The sequence below is a fragment of the Ostrinia nubilalis genome, chromosome 24, assembly GCF_963855985.1.
Source record: "Ostrinia nubilalis chromosome 24, ilOstNubi1.1, whole genome shotgun sequence".
Classification (NCBI taxonomy): Eukaryota; Metazoa; Arthropoda; class Insecta; order Lepidoptera; family Crambidae; genus Ostrinia; species Ostrinia nubilalis.
In genome coordinates, this window is record NC_087111.1 from 11,733,990 (window position 1) to 11,752,585 (window position 18,596).

Genomic DNA, 18,596 nt, shown 5'->3' on the forward strand with positions numbered 1-18,596 from the left:
GATAAATCAGCCCTAAGATAAATAAAAACAACCTGTAAGTAAAGCCACAATTTTTTAATCTAAAATATTATAAATCCCATTCCTCCTCGGTACAATCGCTCAAGAAAAGAAGTTTGTCGAGCCTTTTTGGCGATAGGCGGTTACGGGTTTTAGTAATTGTACTTCCAGCTTTCGAAAACAATCTTTCTGAGGGCACTGAAGTCGCAGGAATCGATAAAAATTCTCGTGCCAATTTATATAATTTTGGGAAAACAACTTTCATGTCTTCCCATTGTTTCAGAGGATCCAAAGAGAGTGGCGAAACCTGTGTAGATAAATAATGGCTTATTTCATCCTTATTTTCAAACTGTGATGAAGCACTGGTTTTACTTCGCTTTTTCGTGTGAGCTAATTTCTTGTGGTGACTCCAAAAATCGTAAGTTGTTTCAAGAGAGGAATCGCTGTCATGATCGCTGCCGATAACACTAGGAGACGTTGTTATATATCTTCTCAGTGAAGAAATTGCCTTTGCACAAGCTTTAGCGTCCTGAAAATGGATATTCTTGAATCTCGGATCTAGCAAACATGACATTGCAATCAAATAATTACCTTCAATATGTCCGAATCGGCGTTCTATCTGTTTTAGGATTTCTTTTTTTACTGTATCTATTACCTTTCCATGGGGATCATCACCATCACCTACAGCCATAGGTATAGTATTAATCTGCGTCTTCAAACAGTTCACCATCGGAATTATTTTACTAATGGTTACATACTGTTCACCTGATAACTCTTTGGTTACATACTCCAGCGGTTTCAAAATACAAATCAATGTTTTAATATTTTGCATTTCTACAGCCGATGGTGTGGGTGGTGCTTTTGTATTTAACATCAAAATTTGATGAACTATTGGTGCTAATTCAATGTATCTCTGTAGCATATAATAGACGGAATTCCACCGAGTCTTCACGTCTAAAATCAGTTTGAGAGGTTGAGACCCAGTTTGCTTTTGACGTAAAGAGTCACTGAGGATTACACTGCTCTTGAAAAATTTTACAATGTCTCGTACCTTGCTTACTAATGCTCCTAAATCATTGACTGACATGGCAGATTCAGCAATTAGATTAATTGTATGAGCAAAGCAAGATAAATGTTTGTTCTTTTCTAGAAAATTTGCTATGCCGGCTATCATGTTCGAGCCATTGTCTGTAACTACTGCAGTTATTTTATCCAAACTGATGTGTATACCTGCACAAATTTCTTTTAATTTTTCAGCGATAAAATCACCAGTATGACGCTGATCCAGTGCAACGGTAGCTATGCAACGTGACACCAGTTTGTCTTCTTGCAAATAATGAGCAGTAACCCCTAAATAACTGGTAACAGTCATCATCTCACTCCAAATATCGCAGGTTAATGCCACGTGATCTACATTGTCAAATATATTTTCTATTTTCAAACGCATTACACTATAAAAGTGTTCGAATTGTGCTTTAAGGGTATCTACATGAGGAATTTTAAATGATGGACATGCTTGATGCATCAATTTTTTAAACCCACGCCCTTTCACAATGTCAAACGGTCTTTTATCAACGCAAATAAAATAAAGCAAACATTTGCAGAGTTTCAAATAATCTTTTCCTCCATCCAAATAAGAGTATTTTCGTTCCATTGATTGTACAATTGAAAGTTGCCTTTTTTTTGGAGGTGGTGCATAGGTTTCTTCTAACTCACCATCACCACTGATTACTATTGGAATTCTCTCGACATCAGATGGTGAAGGAGTTGTTAGCAATGCATCTGATTCAGGTGCTTTCGATGTACTTGTTGATGGTTGGGGTTCGTGATCACGACTCGTTAAATTCGACAGTTCTAACTTTTTCTGAATCGTCGACATCGTCGTTTGTTTTTTATCTCCTTTTACACTAAAAACAATAATATAAAATAATCAGTTTCGTGCGCCTATTAAATGACTACAAAACAAATTTTAGGTTATATAAATAAGGACCATATAATCATTAAAAAAAATTACCTTGAGGCATCAGAATTAGGGTGTTTCTTTAAATGTTTATTCATGTTTGACGTATTCCCTGACGATTTTAAAGTTTTGAAACAAATCTTACATTTCACCTCATCTTTGTTAATCTTGACGAAATACTGCCAAACGTCACTCTTGGTAGGCGGCATTCTTTGGATATTGCACTGATTCAAATCCCGATACAAACACAGAATAATTGTGAGTGCTGTTCTGAATAGGTTGAAATATCAATAAGTCAATTATCATTTATCAATAATGCAAGAAAATCATTAAATATCAACATGTTATAAATAACAACCAACTGTCAGTTAACAACAACGAACGAATGAACCAGAGTTTTTTTTGTATGATTTTTTCGTGAGGTTAGGCAAAGGGATCTAAGTCCATACAGCTACAGTACAGCCAATGAACCATAGACTAATTAAACAAATGAAATGTGAATCCGGCAACCTACCGGCAACGGAACTATCTCTATGAATGAAAGCTTCAGCAAGATTGAACAAGATGGCGTTGCAAATGTTGCCATAAATTATGAATAAATAAAAAAACAAGTAATTTATTCGATACGATATCTGTCAAAAGTACTTGGTAAGTAAAAGTATCGAATACAAGTTATCGAGTACAAAAGTATCGGTATCGAAAAGAAACCTACTCGATACCATAAAGTATCGATACTTTTTTCGTGTCCCTAGTCCGCACCGGACGGTCCGCGTGACACTAAAACCAGCTTTACTGATAAAGGGTGAGATTGGAGAAGTTTGGATGGTTTTAGTCGAGTTCAGACTATTTTAGTGACGAAAGGACACCCAAAGTATCGCCTGGAGTCCACTTTGATCACCTGGGTGATCAAATCCATGTGATCAAGGTGAATAAACCTTTTGGTCGGTAAGAGACGTCACTGTTGGGTAATTTTGATTCGATTCCCATTGAAACAGTTAAGACATTTGGATATTTTAAACTTGTATAAAATCTTAACATAAATAAATAACACGAATAAATAAATATACACATATTTACATAAGTGAAAGTCCGTGGTTTGTAAGTTTGTACTTAATGCCGTCGAATAAAATTAATTTTCGTCTCTTGTCTAGTTAAAAAGGTCTGGAAATTCTGCAAAACACTTTGAACTCGACTAATCTCGCCCACACTCGAGTGATTCCGCCCAAACAGCCACATCGCTCGGAGAACACGACGTTGCCTTTAGGCGGGTTTTAGAATCGCGCTGACCGCTGGCTGATCGTCAGCGCTGACAGATCAATATGTATGTATAGTTCCAAAATACTGAACTGTCCTATGCATGACATTGAAAGTGGGGCGCCACCGTCAATACCGGAACGCTGATTCCGATTTTTGCCATGTTGGAAACCATATAGTTGAACGATGGTAGCGCCCCCCTGTCATTGAGTTTGGTGGGACAGTTCAGCGTGGGTCATCTATAATGAGGGTTTTTGCGAATGAAAAATCCGCCAGATGGCAATACGTAGACGCGAAGTCCAAATGCTGCATGATTGGTTATTTTTGACATGACATTGACAGATATGTCAAAATCCACCAGTCACGCAGCAGTCAGACCCCACATCCACGTCCCGCCATCTAGCGGATCTTTCATTCGCGAAAACCCTCATTGAAGGGAACGTTCCTGAGTGACGCTCCATACATTTCGGCTGTCAGCGCTGACGGTCAGCGTGCGTTAGCGTGACTCTTAAAACCAGCCTTACGAATATTCCTCTACACGTTTATACGACTTGTTACACTGCTCACGTTGAGCTATATGCTCTTATATGCTTAAGACATCCTTGATAATTTGGCTAGAAACGGTTACAAGACAATGTTAGGTTTACTTTACAAAACCACAACAAAAATCATCGGTAATTCAAGTCTTATTTGGAAAATTATATCATATACTCTCATAAAGTTATTTATACTTGACGAAGCGAAGCTCATAAAAGTTATATTAACCTATTTTTGCGGGAATTAATGTAACGACACTCATGTGTTACATACTCTTTCACACATTAACAAAATGTACTGCATCAATTTGACCATACTTACCTATTGTTTTACTCATTCTGAGAATAAAAGAGTGAGACAAATTCATCGACATCGTTTTGCAAAGTAAACCCATTGTCTTGCCGGTCTCATTATCTTAAGAAACTCGCTTTTTCCTCAGAGTCAATGGCACATCACAAATTACGATCACAATTTATAAAAATAGTCTCATAAATTAACTTATTCGTTTTTAAATTTAATGAAATGAATAAAATAGTGTCATCTATTTAACAACGATGCTCAGAGTTGAGTCGCGTTGCTCAAAATGTAGTTTCTAACAAAAAGGCTAAGGCCCAGAACAGACGGTGAAACGCAACTGCGACGAAACTGCTACTGCGCCTAGTTACTTTTGAGTTGCATCTAAGTTTCTGCCATAGCGTCCGTTGAGAGACCACACATGACGCGACCAGTTTGAAACTTTCAGTTTCAGAAATGATGATTTGGCAGAAACTTAGATGCAACTCAAAAGTAACTAGCAGTTTCGTTGCAGTTGCGTTTCACCGTCTGTTCTGGGCCTAAGGAATTCCTTTTGAGGTGATTCTACTGCTCATAAGAAAACTCTAATAAAACCAAACATAAATGGAGTCTACAACCCGATCGAGCTAAATGCGCATCTCGCAGGAATGCGACTTTCCCTCCCACTTACCTGCACACCTACCCGCGTTCGCCCCTTCCGCACTAGAGCGTTGATGTGACGTCATGGCTGTCAGATGCGCAGCTAACTCGATCGGTTTGTAACTAATAAAGGTTCGGCCAAACCAACGCGATCAGCCGGCGTGCAGCGATGGCGACCTGACTTAAATTCATTGATCGCTATCGCTGCACGCCGGCTGAGCGTTGGTTCGGCCGGATCTTTACTAGGATTCTATGAATGAGTCTTTTTGCTCATGGCTAAGTCGCTTTGCTCAATTTTGAGCCACTTTGTCCACTACTTATTGGTGTCATAAAGTTCAAAGTATGCTTTTCATCTAACATTAAATGTACACGAACTAATATAAGATGTTGACTAAATGTTCTACTTACTTAAAATTTTTCGTTTGATTCTACGTTATTATAAAACACGTATGTAACTATTTCGCAACTAAATCTACTTCGTAGCTTTAATAAATTATATGCAGCTATATGAACAATCTTAGCAAATTATATACTCGCAACATTTACAATAATTCACTGTCTAATTTCTATTATAATTTGTAGATAATGATAATGTAACGTCAAACTATATGCAACTTAACGTAAACTGATTTTGGAGTCCTAATAAAATTAAATAAATTGTTTATATTTACGCAATTTTGCATATACTTTGGCGGTTAATCGGCTACATCGAAATATGAACAAAATAGGCATAAACTTTTAATTGAATAATATTTAGTAACCAAACAAGGCTATTACATTTCACCTCTTACTTAAAAGCACGAAATAATATCGACGCGTGTTCATAAATTACCAATTTTGGGATGAAATTTTGATTCATTACCCAGAATTTTTTTTCGGTGATAAAAATGTAGTGATGTATTAGGTGTCAAGATGTGTACACACAGGTATGTACAGTCGCGGAATGAAAAGGTTCGTCACCTTAGTGTCGATTTTCGCTTGAACTGGGTACTGTAAGAGTCAAAACTGCCAACATAACCGTGCAAGAAACATTGCTGCTAACATTTAAATAAATATAACGTTTGCTAACGAATAAGGTTTTGCTTGTTTATTTTTCTCCCATCATTCAGTGCAATGTTACAAAATGTTTTTTATTTAATAGATAATGGCAGGTTGAACCAACAAGAAGGTTTTAGTTTATCAATCATAATAATCTTTTTGACAAGTTAAATCGTCAAACAACTTTGATCTGAATAATTTTGAACTTTACTAACGAACAGTTAAAGATTATTTTCTCTTACTCGAGATTATTCTGTAACATAGTTTCAAAAGGTAATATGTGCTCGCGATTCGTTGAAGGAATCAATTTGAAAACTGACGAACCTTTTCATTCCGTGACTGTACAAATGTTTTTGCAAAGACGCTTTGCAAATACGTTCCCATATACGTTTTTTTTTGCTATAGAGCGGCAGTAGAGTGTGTTTGAGACTTCAAACGTCAACGAGACTTCAGATTTAATTCAAAGTATGCTCTGTCACATCCTAATATGTCAATGTCACTCCTCACTCTGTCGTGCCACTCCCATACCTCAGGCACTAAGTCTAGACCTATAAGATTTTAACCAAACTAAATCAATGACATGCAATCACTGTCTCGTGTGGTGATATTTATTAGGTATTATTTTTTCAGTGATCTGACATATTGTACTGTTGTTGATTGAAATGGTTAAATGTCAAATTAATATAGCCAAATTATCTTACTATTAAAAATGATAATTTAATTACATTTACAAAAGATAAATGTGTTTAGTTTAGTTTAACAGATTGTCTTTGTTTGGTTACTAAAATTATAGCTCTCTATAAGTTTACTCATTTGAACATCACACCAGTTTATTTGTGTCTGTGTTCCTTAGAAAACTTGGGTAGCTTTTTATCTACTTTCTTAAACCTCGAATCAGAGGAGTCTATCTAGATCTCTTACATTTTATTCTGTAATAATGTCAATAAGTTTAATTTTAAAATAATTCATTTAAGATTTTTAATTATTAATTTCGAATCGTGATAATTTAAGAATAATGATATTTAGTTAATTCAATGTAATGTTAATTTAATTTATTAAGTTTTAGCAATGTAGTAACACTTTTTTAACTTTGCATTTTTATTACTGGCAATAATGATGACAGCTGTAGTCAATAGCATTTTCACACACTTATAAGTCGACTGAAAAATGTAGTAGGAACGAAATATGCATAAAATAATGGTTTTCACAGAAATAAAGTGCCTTAATAATGGGTTTTGATTTAAATGTATAAATTTGGTTTTCCTCGTAAATAATGTAGTTAAGACGGTTCCTAGATTTAATAGCAAATTTTGTATGCGATCAAATAGAAGTAACACCATTTCTTAATGTATCATTTAAAACGACAAGTTTTATAGTTTTTAAAGTCTACAAACGCACCGTAGTAACGCAGTGCGCTTATTGTTATAGCAAAATAATTGGTCGAAAATAGAAATATCAGTGGATATTATTCTTGATTGGTGGGGCAATATTAGCACAAAATAAGCACTGTTAACTTGTCACCTTTAATAAATTTGATTTGAGAAACTATCTGCTCAGCCCCAGCTCAAATCTTTCGATTATTTTAGACGACAAATGTATTGACTTATCATGTAAATTCGATAAAAGTTCATACTGATTAAAATAACCGACATAAATGTTTCTCAAGTCAAATTATTGTTTAAATCCCACTAGCCATTTTCTAAATTGCAAGTGAAGACGTAACTTGTAGTATTTTTTATTAGTTTCACTGCCATCTAAGTTTTATGATTTAAATTGTGGAATGTGTAGAGAATAGGATAAATTATAAAATGACGAATGTAACGGCTCCAGTATTTTGATTTTATATAAATTTTCAATTCGTATTATGTACTTTCGTAAATCGACTTTGCTCTTATTTACTCCAGGGTTTAATTCGAGTGATTTATTTGTCGTGGTTTTCTGAAATTTTCTACGAGCAATTTGTAACTTGGCGATTCCTAAAGGACAAAACGATTCAAACAAGCATATGAAATTATCCCGAAATTATAACAGAGTTGAGCATCGTTCCAGAAATTGGTTACTTGATTCGAATTAAAAATTGGAGTAGATAGATATTAATTTCCAGTGATTGTATGAATCTTCAATAGTTTTAACTTCTTGTTTGTATGTATACGTTTTTAATAATTTGGTTTTAACATCGATATTTTACAACTCGAATGTTTTTATTATTTTGTATTATACAATAATTATTATACAGTTTTATTGTTGCGTCATTCCAATTTGATTTAGAATTCCAATAATTTAGTGATTTTCAAAGACTGAATATCGAATATTTTTGTCATGGAATCGCTAATGATCGAACAAATGATGTTCAAATATTTTCTTACGAATAATTTACAGTATTAATTAATTGTATTTGTTTAATCGATGTATTAGGAGTGTAATGGATGACAATCAGCAACTAAGAGAATGTTTTAGTTAGTCGTTAGTTAATTTAAGAGCTTCAGTTAGAATAGTTTTTTATGCGCTCAATTTTTCACGAATAAATTTTAATGCTTAAAAATTCTTTTATTTTTATTTAAAAGTTACATAAAATTCACCCAGGTCAGAACACTACACTACAGGTGTACACTACACACCATAAACTACTGAAAAGATAATAACTATCTATAATCTACTGTTATGCAAATGGAAAATAAATAAAAAAATTGAGTCTGAACCTTTTGTATGAAATGGAGAATATTGTCACGGTTATAGCGGGTAGGCCCCGCCCTTCTGGCAGGAGAGCCCCACATACCATACAATTTATTTTTTCCTGACGAGAAAAAAGAAAAATTAACACAAACTGATGGAAAATCAAATAAAACGCATTAATTCAGTATTTATTAAGTTTATTCATCGTGTCCTTGACGTAAACAATCATCATTCTTGATCCGATACCTTGTTCCGAAAACTTACACCTAGAAAATCATCTCTTACAATTTCGAATTTCATATTAATTTCATACTCTATTAAAGTGGAAAGTACACAGAAAATGATTACATTGCTTCAACACAAATTAAAATCTAGGTATTGTGCGAATACAATCGACTCATGACCTAACACTGAATATACATTTGAATGAAAAAACTAAATAAAATAATCTTCATAATCAACTAGAAATAAATTTAAATTATTATTGCTTTTAAATCTCCGAATCAAAGTAATGGAAGAACTACGAAAACTAAATACATATTTACACGACCCAATAGTCTTACTAAATCAGGGTAAGTAATTAAAACAATATATCTAATTACTTTAAAAAATTAAGTTTATTGTAAATTGCAAACAGCGGGAGGTCATTTTCTAGTGCCAATCTAGCTATCTCCCTCACTCAATGCTGGAATCTAGTATGAGCAAAAGAGACAGACCGACCCGAGAACACGTTAGCCCCCTTTAATGTTTAAAATGTATGATTTAAAAGTGTTTTAATTGACATTGAAATAAACGCATTAAAAATCTACTTAAGTAGTAAATGAAACCTAGATGTATTTCCTAAGAGTCATTGAATCGGGCACCAAAATGATATAAAGCACTCTAAAACATAAATGAAATGTAACGCGTACGAAGCTTCCTTCCCCCCGTGAGCCGGAAAAATATTTTGACATCTCTGAGCTTGGTCCCAATCTACTATTTCTGATATTTCTTACGCACCCGTTACATTCCATCGAAATTATTTACAATATAAATTAATATTAATGTAACTAAATAATAACTCAATTTGTTACAATATCAGCAACTGTTACTGTTACAATCTTAGCAATGTAACGTTCAGTTACTTTGTTTGCTGTTTACAATGTAACAAATTGGTTCTAAACATAGCTGCCGTATACACAACATAATATAAGTAGTATACATAATTATATTTCTATTGACGGGAATGACTTAAATGCATATTTAGACATCAGTTTTGTGATACTATATTGAAAAGGAATGATTATAAAGCTACATATTACATTACAAAGGAGTCGTATGAATTCCAGACGTTAATTACCAATACACGTAGATTTTTATAGGTGATATTATTAATACGTTATAAGAATAAGTTTAACCAGCAACAGTTTTGTGTGTGATTTTAATTGTAAAACACATTGTTACACGTGTGTTCAGAATGGCGCCATCTATAGGCGAGTGTAAGTGATGCTTAAAATTCTGTAGTATTTTAATTAGCACATGCAATAAAGATAAATAATGCACTCCGTAGAGATGACAAATTATTATGTTCCTGTCTTTAGAGATTGGTAAAAGTAACAGATTTTTTATATAAATTAGTAAACAAGAAAAATAATACTTCAAAATGCTAGAAGGACGCAAGAAAACAACGTTTATTTATAATAAAGTTTTATAAATACTGAGCCACAAACTATATTGATTTAATATTGTCGAGTTTACACCGTTCTTATTCACGTTTACATCAATTTTCCATCTAAACGTCGCTTTATTTAGAAATTTGCATAATATTAAGTGTTTACAAACTTGCAAACATGTTTTATTCAAGTTAATGACATTTCCACTCGTCATTGACATTCATAATTTTGTTTACATTCACAAATTTCCAAATCCATCGACCGTATAAACATTTACAATAAAATGTACATAAGTTCGATACTTTAAGTACACAAGAATATTCAATTTACCTACCAGTATACAAAATTCCATCACGTCCCATTCTTTTATATATACAGTCCGCCATTTTCTACATAACACTTAGAGTAAACAAAGTACAGTACTATGTATTTTCATTTTTGACACTACTACTTAGGAATAAGAGTTATTTTAAATTAGACACCTTATTAATAGATAGAAGTCCATGTTTGGGACACGCCCACATTTAGTTAATCAGTTATTTACCCTCATTAATATAATTAATAGCGTCTTTGCTATGACTACATTTAGACACAAGCTGGCCTATGATGTGCGTCATGATTAAAACTTATCGACGATTTTAGACGACAAAAGTATGGGCTTATCGATCGAAAATCGACAAAATCCCTACTATTATAAATGCGAAAGTAACACTGTCCTGTCACGCTTTCACGCCTAAACCACTGAATCGATTATGATGAAATTTGGCATTGAGATAGAGCTCCGGGAAAGGGCATAGGGTTTTTATCCCGGATTTTGAAACAGCGACGTGCGCAATTAAGTTTTTCAGTGGCAGAAAAAAATCACACGGGCGGAAAGATAGTACCGTGATAAGTTTATGTTGGCGCTCATCCTAGGCCTCGGTGGCTCGTGAGTAGTGATGTGCCATTTTTAGAACCGGCAATCTTCCCCAATATTCCCAGTCAATTGGATTATTGTGGGAATATTACCGGGGATAATAGGCACCTCTCTCTCACTCGTGACAATTGATTGTATTGTCTTACACTTTTTTGCTTCCTTTAAGCACGGACCTATTTTGAAATAGTTCTATTGGACATAAAATCCTTCAGCTCGGGAAGAAACTAGACAGAATCTTAAAATTGATAAAATAAGTAGCTAAAATGTAGGAATTCTCATAGTTCATCAAAGTTTTTAATCTCATTTTGAGCAAGAACAAAGAAAATCTACCTAAATCATGCAATATAAATAAATATTAGGTATAACCATTTACAATCTCTCAATAGTGTGAATAATTTCAAATAACTCGTCACGATTATATTATAGAAGCGGGTATAAAAAATAGTCTATCTACACGAATTATTCAACAACTATGTAGGTACTAGACGGTGCTACGGTTTGACAACGAACGGCAGTATTGTCGGAGGCACACACAGATGGCGTATTAGTTCAGACATGCGCATGAGTTCACAACGTAAAATACACCTTATTTCTGTGCTACAACCGTTTATATTCGACCAGTTTAGTACGATAGTAAAAGTCAAATACTCACACGAGTTGGCAATGCAAAAAAGGTTTTATTTCCAACAGCCTAAGGAGAGTTTTTATCAACATGCCATCAATAGATGGCGCTATATCGCTTAGTCTTATTGAGCGTATCAGAACAAATACGCCATTTGTGGTTGCACCATTTATATTCGCAGGTAAATAAGGTGGGAACTATGCAAGATATCACACATCTCTCTCTTTCCCTTAAATAATGAGCGAGAGAGAATGAGCTGATTTGGTATGTAATGCCAATAGTTTTATTTACTACTAACGATGGTGGTGACAATTACTGTTCTCACCAGTCTTAAACTTGCTTTACACATTTAATTCCCTAAACTGCGTACTCAATGATACAATAACATAGTTATAATGTTTAAAATTGTTTTTATCATAAATTCATCTTTTGTATAAAAAATTATAAAACCACAATTGAAATCTAAAAAATCGTGGTATAAAATGGCAACGGGAATTAACTGGCGTTTTAATGGAAAATATTTACACAAGAAATAAAAAACAACTGAGAAAGAATATTAGGGAAGAAAAAATAGGACAGCTTGGCACCCGTCTCCCTCTTTGATATAGTATTAGAGCGAGAGATACTGTTTGCTGTCGAGAAGTCTTATAAAATATTTCATCTACCCCGGTTTTAGTACGAAAAAGATAAAAAGGGAATGTAATTCTTTGAAATATGAGTAAATACATACAAAAAAATAGAAGAGGAAATAATGTCACTAAATAAAATAGACGCCAAAATCATACAGGTTTTTGCCACAAGGAAACTAGTTAGGTATTTGAGCGTTGAAATATTTGAAATACCGTTTTTGACGGTAGTAACGGCTATACATACATACTATGAACCAACAACAATAATATCATGTGATAATTTACCTTGATATGCACCACTAACACTAATCTTTACAACCGTAAGTCGCGCAACGTCCAATTTATTTGGGTTAATATCAAAATCTATAAAACGTTCGCCCATACAGCGATTGCATTCGTAGGTACATGAACCGTCACATTTTAGGGCGACAATTAGTTAAAACTAAATAAAAATTAAACACTTTCAATTACGTCTACACCTGTGCGGTGGGCCAAGCAAGTAGTTCGTCTTACAGATTTAAACACTTCGAAATTCCTAACGATAAAAGGCTGTATCAGATTCTTTTTCGGCACACTTGGTACGTTTCAATAAACTTGTTTTTTCAAGTGTCATAGGCTCCTCGCACATACACAAAAGGTGAGCATAGACTAGATCATTTACTTGTAACAGAACAAAGAGCCGTTCACATTTCATAATGTTCTAGTGTTCACCGTCGTACATTTTACCTGTACTGTATCATTCGTAAGAACGTTACATTACACAGAAATGCTCCAGTCCAAGGCTACTCAACCCCAGGCTCAAGAATTTTAAGTGATCAAACCATACTTGCGAGGGCGCAAGTATGGTTTGATCTTAATAAGTTATTTTTTTATTTTGAGTTTTTATTGCTCTTGTCCTGAGAGTAACTGAAATAGGAAATGCAAGTGGCCCGTCGTTAACGACTGAATCCACCATTTGACCCGAGTCTTCAAAAGGTTGAGCAGCCTTACTCTAGTCCAGCGTTTTTCAACCTGTGGGTCGTGTTTTTCAAGCCTCTATAAAGGGGGGTCGCGAGAGGTCGTAAAAATCTACCTCAGTAAAAAAACCTACTTGCATAAAAATTATCAGATATATGCAGTCGGAGGCATCAATCGCAAATCGGGTGGTCGCAAAATATTTTTTCATACTAGGGGGGTCGTGTCACCAAAAAGGTTGAAAAACACTGCAGTCTATACTCACTTAAGACGAGCGTATACGCACCAAAAAAGCGAATCTGATCAGCCTAACCTATCGTTTCCTTCATAACCGTCGGTAGCTCCACCAGTTGCAAATTGACGCGGACAACGTTCCACTGTTTATAACCTAACTCGAACCACTCGTCTGTGCCCGCACTCGCGTTCCAATATCATTGCAGCAGGGAGTCGTTGAACATCGGTCTGTTGTTGTTGATTCCGGCGAGGTTGTTGTTCATGAAGGTGGTTGGTTTAGCGGGGCTGTTTGGGGAGGACTTTAACTGGTTGATGGTGGGCGGGGGGGCCGGTTTGGGGGCCCGGGGGGCCAGCAGGTTGTCGACGTCGAGGTTGATGACACTGGTCTCGGCCCACGTGGGCGGGAGACGAGCGCGCGCCGCGCCTGTTGATAGCGACTGTGAGACTGAGCCGGTGAAGTGATAGGGTATACGCCGACTCGAGTACGACTTTGGTTTGATGTGGGTTAAATTGAAATCGGATTAATGCCGTTGATATGACAAACGATTTGGGTCTCGAGTAAGACTTGCAAGAGGATGACGATAAAAGAGAGGAACAGCCATTGGCTTTTCCATTCAGTGTTTTGTTTTATTATAGAACTGGAGTAGACTACCAACGGGGTAAACTAAGTACAAATAAGTTCTGCAATCAGTTTACTTCCTAACACCATTAAGGCCTATTCAGACCTAAGCGGTATTCGCTACCGTCTGCGGCAGAGAAAACCCAGTGGGTATGCGGTAATAATACTGTTCAGACCTAAGCGGTATTCGCTACGGTCTGCGGCAGAGAAAACCCAGTGGGTATGCGGTAATATTACTGTTCATACCTAAGCGGGTCGCTCTAGCCGCGGTACTTGATACTAAATACCTGAGCGAAACCCGCGCGGTGTGTACCTCTACCCACAGCGGCAGCGAATATCGCTCAGGTCTGAATAGGTCTTTATGATACCGTGTGTTGGTCTCTCTGTCGTTGCAGCTCATGCCAACATTAGCTATGAGCGGAGTGGACTAGGACGACTTATCCTATTATATGTCGGCATTTAAAAACAGTAAAATTAGACATGAATACTTGAGAAAGTGTTTATTCTTGATTAAACTCTTACTAAGAACGTCGGTGTGTTACATGGAGAATATCAAGTTGCGAATGTGCGAATTTTCAAATCGAAGATGTCATATCAAAGACAACACACGTTGAAAACCGATTCAATACTCGAGTCAGCTGATATTCCCGGCACATCACTAGCTCCGGTCTTCTTAGCAAATACATGTGACTGTTGCTGGTTTTACTTACGTCAGGGTGCGGTCGAAATGACGACCAATCGTCGAAAGGCTACTCAAACAGAAACATCAAATTATCATTTCATACACAATTTTATATAAGCCTCTAATTTAGGAACAAAAATTAAACAACAAATATGATACACATCTCATCTAATGAGTAAGTTTGACTTATAAAACACAATAAAATTATGTCATGGTAAAAATTCGATTTTGTTACAATACCTAAACGCTTAATACATAATACAGCATTCGAAAAGATTTTCAAGAACTGGTCAAAGCACTGAAATGGTTACAAATTTTATTGATAACGGTGGGTAATTCGATTACATCGCATCACACTTACGCTTACATTCGATCACATACATAATACTACTCCTCGGACATAGCTTTCTCCATCATATAGAGGACTTGTCCGGCGAATATGGCTGATTCGGACTTGGAGCCGCCGAATCTCATGGTCAGATCTATGTTGGTCAGGCAGTCGCCTAACCACGAGCGGAATTCAAGCATTATATTCAAGAATTCCGTCTTCATTATCAGAGGCGGCAACACTAAAACCACCGACGCTAGCAGGGAAATCACTGCCATCTGAATTTTCGGGTCCGGGGTGTGTCTCATATACGTGATTATTTGGAGAATCTCCCAGCAGTAGCTTGAGCATTTCGGACAGTTCTTCGAAGCGAGAATTATATTCCCGACCACCGATAGATACTTCAAAAGCAGCACACTGTCGACATCGTGCTTTAAGTTGTGGTAGCTCAAGCTTAATTGCTTGCAGCCGAAGCCCGAAACGAGCGGGTAGAAGAAGAAATCGGAGACTGCAGCGAATTGATTCCGCTTTGCTCTCGAGAACGGGTGCGGTCGGATCGTGTGGAAGTATCTGGTCTTGTTGACTAAACGCCGGCGGATGATTTCGGCGGCGGGGAGGTCGTTTTCTCGCGTGATGACTTCGGGCTCGTCTTCGTCATCGTCTATGGCCTGCCCGGCTGGTTGCGAGGCCGCATTGACGCCGGCGATTCGACTCGCAGCCTCCGCTAATGCATCCAACATAAATATCTTTGTCGCTATGGAATAGCGCCCAACATCCGTGTGTATTTCTTTACACAAGTGCGCGGCGGCAACTTTCGGCTGGATGTACACTATTGCCACCACGGTATTAAACTTGATACTATCGAAGTTCTCGACGTGGAACTTTTCTTCTATGTGCACGAATAGATTGAGGAGATCCTCGACCAGTTTCCTGTCTTCTGTCTTTAGCTGTTTGAGGACCAATTCTTCAGCTACATCGAGGCTGGCTTCGAAAGTTTCTGCATCTGGGGGGTCTACGAGCACCTCTAAAAGGTCTCTCAAATAGTTGGCCCGTTTCCGAGTAGCGACTGCCACGTCATTGCTCATGTCATACGGTTGCAAATCGTCATCAGAATCTAGTTGTTCCGACTTTTCAATCTCGCTGATGGTGCTTTTCGAGAGCGCGTAATCGTCCAATTTGTAATAAATACACGTTTTGCATATCCGCTCCATTTCAGCTTTGGTTTTGGTAGTACACACGGTGAGTAGTGTATTCTCGGCTGGCCAGTTGTCGCCATCGATCACCCTTGTTGCGACTAGGTCTAGCAAACCCTGCAGGTTGATCGGTTTTACTTTATGCAATCGTGGGATTCTTCTTTCAGGATCGATCAGGCATTTGTAAATGATTCCTCGAAGGATCCTTTGTATATCGACGCAGGTATCCCCCATGCAACTTAAATCAAAGTTCAAGTTAGCAGCCGCCTCTCTTTCCGAATCATCATGGGTCGAGAGTATCTTGAATATAGTCTCGACAGTGGTCATGCCGATGCATCGAAATTCGTTAAGCAAGACCCTGAGATGCCTTGAGACGCCTTTGAAGAGGATGCTCTTAGTTTCTACCAGATCCCACTCGACGTTGTCTCTATTTGAGATCATGCTGCGGTATTTTACTGCTAACAGCATTAGATGGGAGATATGCATGTGTTGAGGTATATTTGAGACGTTGCAAAGCTTGACGTCTGACCACACGCTGGCCAATTTAAGAACAAAGCCAGCTAAAGTGTCCGCTGGATTATTTTTTGTGGTCGATAAGTAGTATATGAGATTCTCGACGACGGTAGTGTCTTTGTAGTCGGTAGGCTTGTAGTAGAACGGTATCCGGTAGGTAAGGATGTCGTTCCAGTCTTTGCTTGAGTCGATATTATCGCCTAACAGATGGAAGATAGCCTGCTCGTCGGTTCTATAGTCTATGGGGCAGCGCTTGAGCAGGATAAGAGCTATTGAGTCTATGGCCTGTCGATTCAGGTGATTGAACAGCGTCTGTGTAAGTCTTCGTCGAACGAACTTGCTCAAAGACTGGTCGTTGGCGCTCCAACCGATTAGAATATCGACGAATTTCAAAATAACGTCCGTCATATTGTAGTTTATTATGACTTTAGACAGGAAATGAGCCAAGTAGGATATGTCGTACATGACTTCTTGGTGGAAACAGCTCTCGCTCATATAATCCACGCCTCTGATCACGTGGAATATCAACTTGTAGCAGTAATCCTCGTGGGAGAACTCTTTAGGAGTTTCAGTCTGTAATCTATTGGCGACCCTTTCGGGCAGCGACGTGAGAAGTTGCACGAAATTCTCCCAATCCATCCTGTGCTTATAATTCTCGATTTTGTCCTGCATTTCCACGCAGCTGCAGTCTAAAACCGCCGTCAGAACTGCGTCACTCCTGACGTATTTCAGAAGGATGTAAGATAAGGCTCTTAGCACGGTAACATCAGTTTCGTGCTTGAGGAACCCGCACAGAACCGTCAGGACTTCGTGGCTGAGGAAGAAGCTTTCTTCTAGAAGGAACAGGGGGGTGACGTCTTCTTTATAATGCGGCCACTGCGGCAGCATGACCTTGATGATGAGGCCTAGTAGTTGCGAATACGAATCCAAAACATCTCCAGTGATGATATTGTCGTCCAATCTGCACAGTTTTTGCACCGTGATCGGTCCGGGGAGGAAAAACTTCAGTGTTCGCAGGTTTTCTCTGATTTTCGTCGCCTCGGCATCGGTGGTGATCCTGTCAATCGCTTGCAAACTGTCAATGGCGGCCCGGATGGCTCGGCGAGCGCTCTCCCGTATAGCGGGCCTGTTGGCGTCGCTTCCTGAAAATAAAAAACACCTGAATGTGCCCAAAACTTACTGATACACTACACGAACATGAACCAACGGAACGGACGGACAAAATAAAATAATGGGAAAACAACAGTCACATGTATTTAGAGAGCTTATTTACTACGGAAAAGTGTTGATTTCTTCGTATAACTTTCGTGGTTATTCGAAGAAACCAATCATTAAAATTATAATTAATGAATGTAGAATGAAGTATTTAAAGTTACTTTACATTCTTAGTAAGTTATACTTCACAATACACTGTTATAGATAAGTAATAAAACTTAAAATTAACTGAAATCAAATCATAAAATAGATTAACACAATACATCAATAACTCAAAATCAATATCAACAAGAATATTCAAAGATTGTTTCAGTTTCTATAAAAAAAAAAATCTTCAGTATTTTCATTTTTATCGTTTCACTTATTTTTATACGGTGTTTTATTTAGTCATAAACACAGTACTGGCGCGTGTAGTTTGGTGAATTGATTTCTTTAATTGAAAAACACCATATAAAAATATCAGTCAGCGTCTCTAAGATATACAGTCGGTTGCACAGAAATGTATACTCAGCCCTCGAAATTATATACTTTCTTCTTCTGTATTATATGCAAGTCGTGATAAAGTCAAGAGTGTAACATTCCTGTGCATGTATCATCAACAAAGTTGGCGCTTGATCACCATAAGGCTTATATTACTTCGCAGCGTC

The 18,596-nt window shown here is 37.1% G+C and overlaps 1 protein-coding gene and 1 long non-coding RNA gene across 2 annotated transcripts; both read right to left on the reverse strand.

Moving 5' to 3' along the window:
- Positions 1-35: 35 nt before the first annotated feature.
- LOC135083697 (uncharacterized) lies at positions 36-2,700 on the reverse strand. Its single transcript, XR_010259682.1, has 2 exons — positions 2,012-2,700; positions 36-1,904 (listed from the first exon to the last, which is right to left on the reverse strand). It is a non-coding gene; the product is annotated as an uncharacterized LOC135083697 (long non-coding RNA).
- An 11,598-nt stretch (positions 2,701-14,298) lies between these two features.
- On the reverse strand, positions 14,299-18,081 carry LOC135083935 (telomere length regulation protein TEL2 homolog). Its single transcript, XM_063978695.1, has one exon. The coding sequence runs from the start codon at positions 17,620-17,622 to the stop codon at positions 15,088-15,090; it is 2,535 nt and encodes an 844-aa protein (XP_063834765.1). The 5' UTR covers positions 17,623-18,081; the 3' UTR covers positions 14,299-15,087.
- Between the last annotated feature and the right edge of the window lie 515 nt (positions 18,082-18,596).

Coding starts and splice junctions, on each gene's coding strand:
- LOC135083935 (XM_063978695.1), bottom strand. CDS start 17,622: ATGCTGCCGCAGTGGCCGCATTATAAAGAAGACGTCACCCCCCTGTTC.